At 43.9% G+C, this 12,629-nt stretch overlaps 1 protein-coding gene across 1 annotated transcript in view; it reads right to left on the bottom strand.

Moving 5' to 3' along the window:
- LOC135507800 (programmed cell death protein 4-like) overlaps window positions 1-12,629 on the bottom strand; it is a 31,278-nt gene that overhangs the window by 3,386 nt on the left and 15,263 nt on the right. The window contains exons 3-9 of the mRNA XM_064927465.1: window positions 12,161-12,460; window positions 11,821-11,918; window positions 9,787-9,900; window positions 9,387-9,608; window positions 9,001-9,098; window positions 8,029-8,143; window positions 3,464-3,571 (exon numbers count right to left, since the gene is read on the bottom strand). Of these exons, the coding sequence (XP_064783537.1) occupies window positions 3,464-3,571; window positions 8,029-8,143; window positions 9,001-9,098; window positions 9,387-9,608; window positions 9,787-9,900; window positions 11,821-11,918; window positions 12,161-12,460 (1,055 nt within the window). The remainder of the gene's footprint in view (window positions 1-3,463; window positions 3,572-8,028; window positions 8,144-9,000; window positions 9,099-9,386; window positions 9,609-9,786; window positions 9,901-11,820; window positions 11,919-12,160; window positions 12,461-12,629) is intronic.

The following is a 12,629-nucleotide window of genomic DNA, read 5'->3' as shown; positions in this document are numbered from 1 at the left end:
TATTTTCAGAGAGGTTTCAATCCCTTATTTAACCACATTGGGGCAGCATTGCTTTAATTCTCACCACCGTGAATGGATTTGGCATGAAATATTTTGAGTAACTGATAACATTTGCATTTAATTAGTATCTAGGATGTTGGTGGGAAAATGTTTGGTAATGATTTGCAAGATAACATGTCAGACAAACAATTAATCAAACTTTCTTTACAGCAGCATGGACCATAAACATTAAGGTAACCACACTACCGTTTAAAAGTTTAGGGTCACTTAGAAATGTCCTTGTTTTTGAAAGTAAAGCACAATATGTCCATTAAAATAACATCAAACTGATCAGAAATACAGTGTAGACTGTTAATGTTGTAAATGACTATTGTAGCTGGAAACGGCTGATTTTTTAAAATGAAATATCTACATAGGCATACAAAGGCCCATTATCAGCAACCATCACTCCTCTGTTCCAATGGCACGTTGTGTTAGCTAATCCAAGTTTATCATTTCAAAAGGCTATTTGATCATTAGAAAACCCTTTTGCAATTATGTTAGCACAGCTGAAAATTGTGTTCTGCTTAAAGAAGCAATAAAACTAGCCTTTTCTAGACTCGTTCAGTATCTGAAGCGTCAGCATTTGTGGGTTCGGTTACAGTCACAAATCGTCCAGAAACAAACAACTTTCTTCCGACACTCATCAGTATTTTTGTCCTGAGAAACTATGGCTATTCCATGTGAGAATTTGCCAGGAAACACAAGACCTCGTACAACGCTGTGTTCTACTCCCTTCACAGAACAGCACAAACTCTCTCTAAGCAGAATAGAGAGAGTGGGAGGCCCCGGTGCACAACTTAGCAAGAAGACAAGCACATTAAAGTTTAGTTTGAGAAACAGACACCAAACAATTCCTCAACTGGCAGCTTCGTTAAATAGTACCCGCAAAACACCAGTCTCGACGTCAACAGTGAAGAGGCGACTCCAGGATGCTGGCCTTCTAGGCAGAGTTCCTCTGTCCAGTGTCTGTGTTCTTTTGCCCATCTTAAACATTTCTTGAGAATGCTGTTTTACAGGTACTATTTAATGAAGCTGCCAGTTGAGGACTTGTGAGGAGTCTGTTTCTCAAACTAGACACTAATGTACTTGTCCTCTTGCTCAGTTGTGCACCGGAACCTCACATTCCTGTCTATTCTGGTTAGAGCCAGTTTGCGCTGCACTGTGAAAGGAGTAGTACACAGCCTTGTATGAGATCTTCAGTTTCTTGGCAAATTCTCACATGGAATAGCCTTAGTTTCTCAGAACAAGAATAGACTGACGAGTTTCAGAAGAAAGTTATTTGTTTCTGGCCCTTTTGAGCCTGTAATCAAACCCACAAATGTGGATGCTCCAGATACTCAACTAGTCTAAAGGAGGACAGTTTTATTGCTTCTTAAATCCGAACAACAGTTTTCAGCAGCGCTAACATAATTGCAAAAGGGTTTTCTAATGATCAATTCGCCTTTTAAAATAATCAATTCGGATTAGCTACACAACGTGCCATTGGAACACAGGAATGATGGTTGCTGATCATTGGCCTCTGTACGCCTATGTAGATATTCCATAAACTTTAAAAAAACAGTTTCCAGCTACAATAGTCATTTACAACATTAACAATGTCTACACTGCATTCCTGATCAATTTGATGTTATTTTAAAATGGACAAAAAAAAAAAGCTTTTTTCAAAAACACAGAAGTTTCTAGGTGACAACACATTTTTCAATTCAAGTCAAACCAATCGTCACGACGCGCCCTTTTTGGGTGAGGATCATAGCCCCCTCTCTCTCTCCCTCCCACCACAGGTTTATGACGGTCATAAATACCTAAAATTCTTTTCCCCACTTGGCCAAAATGAAGGTTGAGAATCCCTTTGTTACCACAGAAATATTTTTCAGTACGGTATACCTTCAAGGTCAAATAATGTAACAACATTTCTGTATTCAAACCACTTGAAATGGTTGGTGGACACTTATGTCAAGTTTGTTTAATTTGGTGAATCTCATGAAGGACATGAAACAGTCTTTTTGGTTGTGTACACTTTTAACTATGGGGTTTGCATCTGAATGTTGTATAAAATATGAAACTATTTGAGAAGATGTAATGCGATTTTAGCCTTCTAAATGAGATATGAAAACAATTAAGGTTTTAACTAGTCAGTGGCCACGCCCCCGTGAGCACAGACATTATACCCAAACATCATGGAATTGCCCCCCAAGGCAAGTGCTTCTAAAGGACTCCCGACAAAATTGACATTAGATCAGAAAACACAGAGCTGTCGCTACATGTTGAAATGGTTGGCGATTTAAATAGTCAAGATAACGCCGGGACAGTGCACCCACGTTGAAATGGCTACTACTCGAGACCAAAACACACCGGGTGGTTCAAATTTCAACTCTACCGAAGGACAAGACCAGAGAACGTGGAGAGCATTCCCACGTTGTAGATTTCTTAGCCATTTCAATTTAAAGAACAATTATTCAGGCTGCAGCTGTTTGAGTACTTTAGTCTGGTAAACGCAACCGGTCGAACGGTACTCTGACGTATCCATTATAACAAGCTACAACTCCGAAAGACTGATCTCTGGTGGACCAACCAGAGACTTTGTTGACAATCTATCCAGCAGACAGAATGGCAATCGCAGAGGGGGACAACAAAGGCATACACTCGTAAATTTGTAAATTGCCATTTTCAAATGAGCAGTTGTTCAAAAAGTATAAGCATTTCCAGGAGTGTAGCGTATGTATGGGGTCCACTGAATTTCCCGCTCTGGAGCCGGCCACACCCCTTTCCTTTGTCTACCAAGCCGTCATATAGGCTTAGTCCACAAGTGTATTTTCAGTGTATCATGTCAGTAACCAATGTATAACTAATTGTGTGTTTATGGAATTCTGTGATTGATTAGTTAGTAAATAAATAAGCCAATTTGTAAATTGCTGATTCATGTTAGGGTTTGTGACATTCAAAAATGAGACTGAGGTAACAATACATTAATAGAACACTAAAATCGACAAGAAAATAGCTGAAGCGTTATAGTCGGGAAATTGAAACTCAAATTAAAAAAAAAAAAAAAAAAAAACTTTCCCGTGGTGCCCAAACTTCCTAGTGAAATACTGTTCCATGATTCCATTTAATCATGGAATAATTACAGAGAATTGATTTGATAAATATAAAAGTCTTCACATTTTAATGACAGTAAACACAACCACACTATGGTCTTATCAATACTGAAAAGGCAAGTAAGATTACACCATATGTTGCCACTATTGAAAGTACAGTCGAGCCATCAATGATCTGCTATCAATATCTTTATGTGCTGACAACAAAGGCCATATTCAGTATGGAGAAACTCCAATAAAACATGTTTGCTTTCTGTTGCAAAACATTTTGATACAGTGTGTCCTTTTAAAACAGGACACAAAGCACTTTCGGTATTTTTCTTTACCTCATAGACAAGCTCGTGGTGGAAGTGAGGGACTTCTAGGTCACGCAGACAGCGTTCCGCCTCCTTCACCTCTCCCGATACAAGGTACTCCTTCAGCAGCAAGTTCATCTGAAACGCATATCAATAAAGTATGAATCAATCAAATTCTCCATCATACCATCATTCACCGCCCATGGATAAAACACTACCCAATACAGATTTTACCAGTAAGGTTTCAAACCTCAACGTATCCCACTGAGCTAAAGCCTATGTCCAATAGATAAAAGATGCATCTTATCTATAGTTTGACATTTCTCAGCAGTGACTACCGGACATTGTTTATTTGGTAGTGCAAGATTTTTCTTGTTTAATACAGGAAGTCATGAATCGGGGGGAGGACTCCCAAGCGATCACTGGCTGGACAAGTTGGTCATTGAGCATTGTGATTGACTATTTGGTCAAACAATGTCTGCTTTGTGTGTGTAGTACTCAACCCTCATGTTTCTGTTCAGTTATGAACCGTGAGTGCAACTGCAATTCCGCAAACCCTTGGTGACTCGGGCTTACCCCAATTTTTTGGGGGTGATAAGAAATGTTGGTCGACCAACAGCCTATGTTGAGCATATAGCAAAAAAAAGAAAAGAAAAAAGTCACTGTATACAAGACACCTGTCTGATTCTCGTCTGTCTGACTAGACTAATCTATTGTGGAAGCAGTGGGGATGGCACAGTCCATCAGACGTGATACTGAAATTGTATACAATTATAATACATAAGGACAATGGTGCAACACTAATATTATGTTATATATTTTCTCCTGCATTGGATAGAGGTCACTGCCTTACATACCTACACGTAGACTACAGTCACAAGACACAAGCCTCCTTATTGTACCTAGAACTTCTGAGCAAACAGATGGAGGCAGGGCTTTCCATTTTTATGGAATGGTCTGTCTATTCATGTGAGAGACGCAGACTCGGTTTCTGAAGACTCAACTCTTCAGTAGGTCCTATGATTGTGTGTTGTCTGGCCCAGGAGTGCAAAGGTGAACGGAAAGGCACTGGCGCGACGAACCGCCTTTGCTGTCTCTGCCTGGCCGGCTCCCCCCTTCACTGGGATCCTCTGCATCAGACCCTATTATGAGGCTGGGTGACTGGCTCACGAGTGCTCTTCCATGCCGTCCCTCGGAGGGGTGCGTCACTTGAGTGGGTAGAGTCACTGACATGATCTTCATGTCCAGTTTTGCACCCCCTTGGGGTCGTGCGGAGGAGCTCTTCGTCGGCTATTGTCAGCCTTGTCTAGCACGTTAGTTGTCTGATATCCCTCTAGTGGTGTGGGAGCTGTGTATAGTGGGTGGGGCGATATCCTGCCTGGTTGGCCATGACCGGAGTTATCTATGCAGCCTCCAGTATCTAAACTGCAATAGTCTAGGGTCAGTGTTTTATCTGGTGTAATTCTCCGGTCTCTTCCTCTAATTCGCTTTCTCCCTCCCATCCCGGAGGACCTGAGCTCTAGGACCATGCCTCAGGACTACCTGGCCTGATGACTCCTGGCTATCCCCAGTCCACCTGATTGTGCTGCTGCTCCAGTTTCAACTGTTCTGCCTGCGGCTATGGAACACTGACCAGTTCACCGGACGCGCTACCTTGTCCCGGACGTGCTGTTTTCAATTCTCCCTCTCCTGCCGTCTAGACCTCAATGCTCAGCTATGAACAGCCAACTGACATTTTGCCCTGAGATACTGACCTGCTGCACCCTCTACAACCCCTGTGATTATTATTATTTGACCCCTGCTGGTCACCTATGAACATCTTGAAGGCCATGATCTCTTATAATCTTCACCCGGGATACCGCCAGAAGATGCCTGGCCACCCCTCAAAGCCTGGTTTCTGCCTTTCTTGGGAGTTTTTCCTAGCCCCCGTGCTTCTACATCAGCATTATTTGCCGTTTTAGTCTGAGTTTCTGTATAAGCACTTTGACATCTGCTGATATAAAAAGGGCTTTATAAATACATTTGATTCATGATTTGAAACGCAATCAAGCATTTTAGTTTTAAAATAACAAAACGACCCTTGAATAATAAGCGTAAACAATCCTAAAACAAATGATTTCAGCAACAGAACCTTTGCCAGAAATGGGTGTAATTATTTTGCCGGTTCAGCAACACGGACAGTGCGATAAACACTTGATGTTCTGTGGTGGTCGCTACAGCAGGGAGGAGAGAGAGACAATGGGGCAGTCTTTTTTTTTTCTTTCTGCGCAGAAAGTTTGAGCCCGGTACAATAAAATAGCTTGTGGTCAGACTCCCTCTAGTTATCCGTGTGTCATTTAATCAAAACAGTGCCATTAAAGCATCAAACAAGCTCAGTGCATATAATAGTACATTTGAATAAAACACAGGATGTGTCTATACATTTTAACCAATAGATTGTTTTTTGTTGTCAGGGACTGCTTCTGTTTCTACAGCCTAAGCTGTAAACAATCTCCTATGGAATGCACTGGAAGGAGAGAACCCCTAGCACCCCCCAAACATCCCTCAGCTGGAGCAGGCACACTGCCGACTACCCCTCTCCATGGTGAAGCAGTGAAATGGGGGGGGGTTAACTGGTGTGCGATCTCACTGACGAGTGTGTGATGACCCTAGCGTGACCAGGGCTTCACCCCTGAGCAGTGGGCACGGTACTGCCAAACCATACCAATCCAGTCCTCTGGCAGACAGTGTTTAAGTGGTGGGGGGATAATAGACAGCCTTCCTAAAGCCCAGATTAAGAGAAGCGAGACAGACGGGTTGTGTCCCAAATGGCACCCTGATTCTATTCCTATTCAAGTGTACTACTTATTGGCTCTGGTTAAAAGTAGTGCACTATTGAGGAAATAGGGTGCCATGGAGAAAGATGCTCTGGAGGACTCCACTAGTCTCCTCGTCACTCCCAGCACAGACTTATCAGTCCTATTCGGGTTGTGTGTGCGATGGTACAGTATTCAATCAATCCTAGCTTAATGTTTGTGCAGTCGTCACCGGCAGCTTTGTTTACAAAAGACACTGCCCACTGTGCACACACACACCCCTGTATTCAATTCTGATCACTATGCACGGCCAAAAGCACTATATAACAGTAACAGCAGGGGAATAAGGGCACTTGTCTGACTCTTACACGCATATCCCTGTATGAGCTGGTTCTTGAAGCACGCTGTCAAATCACACCCTGAAAGGGTTATTTCCAGGTCTTGTGAAAGAACACTCCAGGGAACCTCACCACAGTACTAAATGCATATGTGAAAACTCCCTAGGGGGATACTGCTATTCAAATTGCTCTCAACACCAATACTGACTTCAAATGTAGTCTCTGGCAGAGTGATTTGATCAAACCCAGAGGCTAAATCTGCTTCCCTAATGACCCTATGAAGTAACACTACTTTTGACCAGGACCCATTGTGCTCTGGTCATAAGTAGTGCAGTATACAGACAATAAGATGCCATTTGGGACGCACCCTAGGAGCTCCTGTTCTGGCAGGCTGTGTGGGCCGTGCCCTCTGTAGCCCAGTGTAGACACACTCGATCAGGGCCCGAGGCCCAACAAGGACAGGCAGGAAGTCAAACCTGGTCGGGAGTCTGCAGGCTAGAGACTAACGTACATTGGGTTACACAATACTCTTGCTCTGCTACATCGTCACACGCATGTGTGCAGCCGTGCACACTCACACGCGAGGGTGCCAAATGATCCATTTAGTTCAGGGAGCAAAGACTCTTGACCACTCTAGAATATACAAATGCTCACACGCACGACTTGAAAACCTGCACTCAGGTGTGTGTGTGTGTGTGTGTGTGCGTCCCTGGGCATCTGTTTACGTACATACATGCACGCATGTGTCCCTATGCCTGTGTCCCTGTAAGTGTGAGCATCAGCCACTTTGTTCCAGGCTTTGCAGTCAGAGCCGAGCTGAGGGACACCGTTGTGCTGACACCAGCCTGGCAGGGCTCCCTACGGCTCTTTTCCCAGCATGAAGTTCTCTCCACCTTGTTGTGTTCACATACCACACGAGTACAGATCCAGACCACCAGGCAGGCTACGTCCCAAATGGCACCCTATTTAGTGCACTACTTTATAGGGTGTCATTTGGGAAACAACAAGACAGAGCCCATCTCTCTGCACTGAGAGTCTGGGTTCAGGTGGAGGGAACAAAAAGGTAATCTCCACTGTGTGTAAATACAGTTGGCCCACAATGGAAGGCTGCAGAGAAATATAACAAAGCTCTCCTTTGATTGGTTGTGCATGTTTCTAGCTCTGAGAGATGGGTGTTAGCTGAATATAGTTTTTGTTGAATTGCCATTCAGACCTGGGTTCAAATAATATTAACAGAACCCAGGCCTGTTGCCATTTATCCATATTTTGTTCTCATTAGGTGTCTGCTGTCACTTCCAACAAGGCATCACATTTCATGCATGCAGAGAGAGAACATCCGGAATGGGAGGTTGCTTGTATACCCGGAATGTTTTGATGAGTCACACAATGATACAACACTGGCATGTGACGATTGGCTGGCGGGGTGCCAGGTCCCGCCTACTTGGCAGAGACTGCCTCTTACCTCTTTGACGAGGTGTTTGACAGGTCTGAGGCCGCCTCCCACACCCCACACGTTATCTAGCCGCACCATCTCCCTCTTCATGGAGAGGAGCACCGCCGCGCGGTCCAACGCAGCTCTGTGGGGAAGGGAATAACCGCAACAGTCATGATCGCAACCGTGACCACAACCACAGAGAGTTGCAATGAGAAAAGGGGAATGTGTCAAGACACTGCTAGATATTGAACATGGTCACATGAATTCACAACAAAATTACTTTCTGAATAAAGTTGCCTAGTAAGAGAGAGAGAGAGATATAAAAAGAAAGGAATCAGCAGGTTAACTACAAAATGGACTTTCCCCAACTCATCAGAATAAATATAACAGTATAATTTGCATTGGATCTCACATTCTCAGGTTGGAGTAGTATATCTTTCACAAAAAAAATGGGAGATTCCAAACATTAGGTGAAATCAAATAAGGGTTGTCATCAGTTCTGGAGGGGGATCATTCATTGCTTGGAGAATGACTACGCTTCCATGGTGAGAAGACGCAAACATTTACCCTGGCCCTTCATCAGGCGGTTGTTAAGTGCTTAACTGACAACATCAGCAACAGAGATATGTAACCACTTCAGGCTGCTTTGATGTGAAGTGGGCTTTTCCACCATGTTCCTTGTTGGCAACAGATCCAAGATCAGTTTCTTCCTTAATCCTTAGAGAATACTGATTCTGAGCAAAACTGACAGGGGCAACCTCATCTGAATTCTCCTCACCCTAAATGACAAACATCAACTAATTCTCCCTGCCTTCTGCCCATGATTCATATCAGTGTCTAAATGTTGCTGTCCATTTGTCTGTGCCAGTCTGTTGTTTGTCTGAAGCACTACTTCAGCCCTAAAAAAAGTATTCTAAGGACTGAAAAAGTTGTTTGAATTTAAATCACCCCTCCACCAATCAACGCCCATCTTTTTTTATTATCCTAACCCTTGCTCACCTAGCGTGGTCGCAGTCCACCTTGCCTTTGTAGCGGTCCAGGAATGCCATAGGTAGAGCGTGGTCGGCGATGGCTCGGGCAATAAACTGTCCCAGCATCTGTAGAGTTGGAGAGAATTAAAAAGTCAAACTAGAGTAGATGATCGGTTATTCTCTTTAAATTAGAGGGTTGGGTTTAAAGCAGCATGACAAATTATAATTTGTCTGAAAGAAAAATGTACAATGATTGCATACCAAATGGCACCCTATTTATTCCTTATATAGTACACTACTTCAGACCAGAGAGCCATGGTCCCTTGTCAAAAGTAGTGTACTAAATTGGGAAAAAAGTGCCATTTGTGATGTAGCCCAAGTATTTTTCTAACAAGTCCTTCCCCCATCCAGTACCTGTGGAGCCTCTGGCGTGTCAAGCATAAGGTCGGGCAGCTCTTTGAGGATCTTGTCGAAGGCGCGGGCCATGTCGGACTCTGAGAGCTCCTTGCCGACCAGGTCACGGAGCAGCCTGGAGGTGAGCTCCCGGTGGCTGGCCTTGCCCTCCAAAGACAGAGACACAGCCAGGCTGGAGAACTCGTACTTGTGGTGGCCCAGGTTCAGCTCCTTCAGCAGCATCTGGGAGTGGAAGAGGGGGTGGGGTGTACACAGAGAAACACACACAAAAGGCAGTTAACGTGAAGTAAAATGACATGAAAGTCACAACCCTGCATGGTTTTGAGACAAAACAGTAAAAGAAAATAGATGCACCTCCATCCAACCTCTTCCTCTCTTTAGTGCAACGTCAAAGACCTACTTGGACTTCTTTTGTGTCCCCATGCTCAAAGTACTCCTGTACGATGGGGTTGACGGTCTTCTCCAGTTCCCTCTCGTCCAGCTCTGGAACAACAGTGGCATATACGGTGTCTCCCTTTAAAATGAACCACAGACATTGTAGGTCAGGAATAGCAATCTAATAACATCAACACGACCGGCCCGCTCATTAGGCAGGATTAGGCTGTAATCTGAAATGCTACCGGTGCATTTGTTAAATTCAGTGCAGCCATTTTTATCTCAAAATCAACTAATTTCTGGGTAACAATTAAGTACCTTACTGTTAGAGTTTAATTGTCCAAAATAAATAGCTTCTAAGCAAAGAGCAATTTCTCAAGCAAGAGTTTTGCTAGGTCTGTCGAGGTGGTTTGAGTGGGGAAGGGAAAATGGAAAATTAGATTTGGAACCCTTTCTTATTGGTCTATTAACTAATTTACAACATAATGATATCACCATGGAAGGCCAAAACCCCCACCAAAACAGGCAGAAATTTCTGCCAGTCTTTCCAAACATTTTTTTTTGCTAAAAAAAGGGGATAATCATTTTTTTTTCTTCTTTTTTTTCACAGTATTATTCTAAACTATTGTGGAAATTTATATAAAACACAGGAAAATCATATTTGACTGCACTGGGCCTTTAAGGTATAGAGCAGGTGTCAATAACTGCCATCATATTTAGGCTGAATGGTCGGGATATGGCAAATGTAACAGCATGATAGCAGTTCTGTGCCAAGTGCTGCCGACATATACAGTCGATGTTTAAGCAATTACTCAACGCACCGACTCCCTTTCCGGTTTTCTCTCTAGGTTTCAGAAGTATACTTGACCTTTAAGAACAACCAAAAATGTTCAGACTACACCAATGACCTGTTATGGTATTGTCCTGCAACTCCCTTCCTTAAAAAGTAACCATTGATCTTACTTGATTACACCATTTAACTTTCACAGACCCAGTCGTGATTGATGAGTGATTACTTCCAGGAAGGGAGGAGGATGGATGCACACTTTCAAGTTTTGAAACAGGACCCATGTGACCCTTACCACTCCCATTGCTAGTAGGGATCCCAGACAACACCACTACTGGGATATACTGGAGACCGGCATATGTGTCTCAAGAGCATGGGACATCCCAAATGACACCCTATTCCCTATATAGTGTACTTTTGACCAGGGCCAGGCCCATATGCTTTTAGAGGTCAGTAGGGCTGCTCTCCAGTGTCGCCCGCTCTCTCTCGAATAGCAAACAACACCTGCGACGTCCACGTTTAACTGATAAAGTTTTGAAAAAAAATTAATAAATAAACCCTCGCCATCATAGATCATTCCTAAGGTGTAAGGTAGAATATACAAAATGACTTGTCATAAATGGCCTATGACAGAACAAGTCTACCTTCATGATTTAAATGGAAGATATTTCACCCAGAAAATAATACAAATAAAAATGGTCTATTCTGATCCCATTCAAAAAAGATACAAGAGGATGTACGACTCATTAAGTGAGTCATAATTATGGCGATGGATGTTAACTACCGGGTTGTGTTCAGTCGGCATGAAAAGGAAGAAAGCAGTGCCGAAACGGAGAGCTAATGGGGAGGCATCATCTGTCCAATAAGAAACACTGGTTTTAGTTTCCAGTTACAAAATGTGTTCTGATGAGCATGACCCAGTTGTGGACTTTGTATGGACAATATCTGCTTGTCTGGGAACATGTGGCCCCTGCATTCACCGCAAATCCCAGCAGTCACCATAAGTATGTTCATTTTCCACAACCCATAAAAGTGGCATGATCCAACACGGGCCACGGCTTTGTGACGATTGGCCACTTCTGAACAAAGCTAGTCCAAAAACAGAGCTCAGCACAAAACAACCACAGAAAGAACCCAACCCTGGCCCCCTCATCTAAGCAACTGTTGTCTTTGTAGAGAGGGGTGCGTGCAGAGGCTATATCGTATAGGTTGGGGTAGGAGAGAGCTCATGTCGTTTATACACACATACCTCGCCCGTTCCCCCTCTTTTACCTGTGCAATCTCGTCGTAGTTGGGGTCCTTAACATCTGGTTCCTCTACCTCGTACACCATACCTGCTGCTCCCCATACACCTTTACCCCCTGCGCCACCTGTAGTGTAAAGACCACATCAACATCAGAGCTAGTCAGTTAGCACTAGAGACACATTTAGAATATATGGTTTTGTGAACCCAGGGAGATTACCTCAGCCATAAGCACTGCTCTATGATCAGTTTACCAGACTTCAATCCTAAACAAAAACCTATGGCCCCAGACAAACTGGTACTAGACCACCAGCGCTTACAGAGTAGATGACTTCCATCTATCTCAACCATTATTAGAATAGCACAGACCTTTCTTAGGCAGGCCCCGGCCCTTGCCTGTCCTGGACTTGCGGTCGTTGGGTACGGGGACTTTGCCCTTGGGGCTGTGGGAATCGCCGTCGGCCAATTCACCCGACAGCGACTCTGAGAGCGACTCGCTGCGGGATGACGATTTGCGCACACGCCGCTTGGCCTTGGCCTTCAGCCGCGCCTCGTGGAGCGCCTTCTCCTGTGGCGTCCAGTTGCCGTTCACCTCCGCCTCAAGCGCCGCCTCGTCCTCATCGCAATAGGGATGGTCCATATCCACATCGTCGTCAAAGGATAACACCCCTGCGATTGGATACAAGAACAGGCAGTGTGAGTTTAATCAATTTCATGTAAATATTAATAACATTGAACCAGCAGGACCGCACCCTGGTTGGCTTAAATACTTGTCTGCATAGTTCACTTTTTTTTTTTATTAAACAATGTTTGCAGTTCTTCCAGTGGCCACAGGGGG

The sequence above is a fragment of the Oncorhynchus masou genome, chromosome 21 (assembly GCF_036934945.1).
Source record: "Oncorhynchus masou masou isolate Uvic2021 chromosome 21, UVic_Omas_1.1, whole genome shotgun sequence".
Taxonomy (NCBI): Eukaryota; Metazoa; Chordata; class Actinopteri; order Salmoniformes; family Salmonidae; genus Oncorhynchus; species Oncorhynchus masou.
The sequence above is the reverse complement of the archived record's forward strand: the minus strand, read 5'-3'. Positions and strand labels throughout refer to the sequence as shown.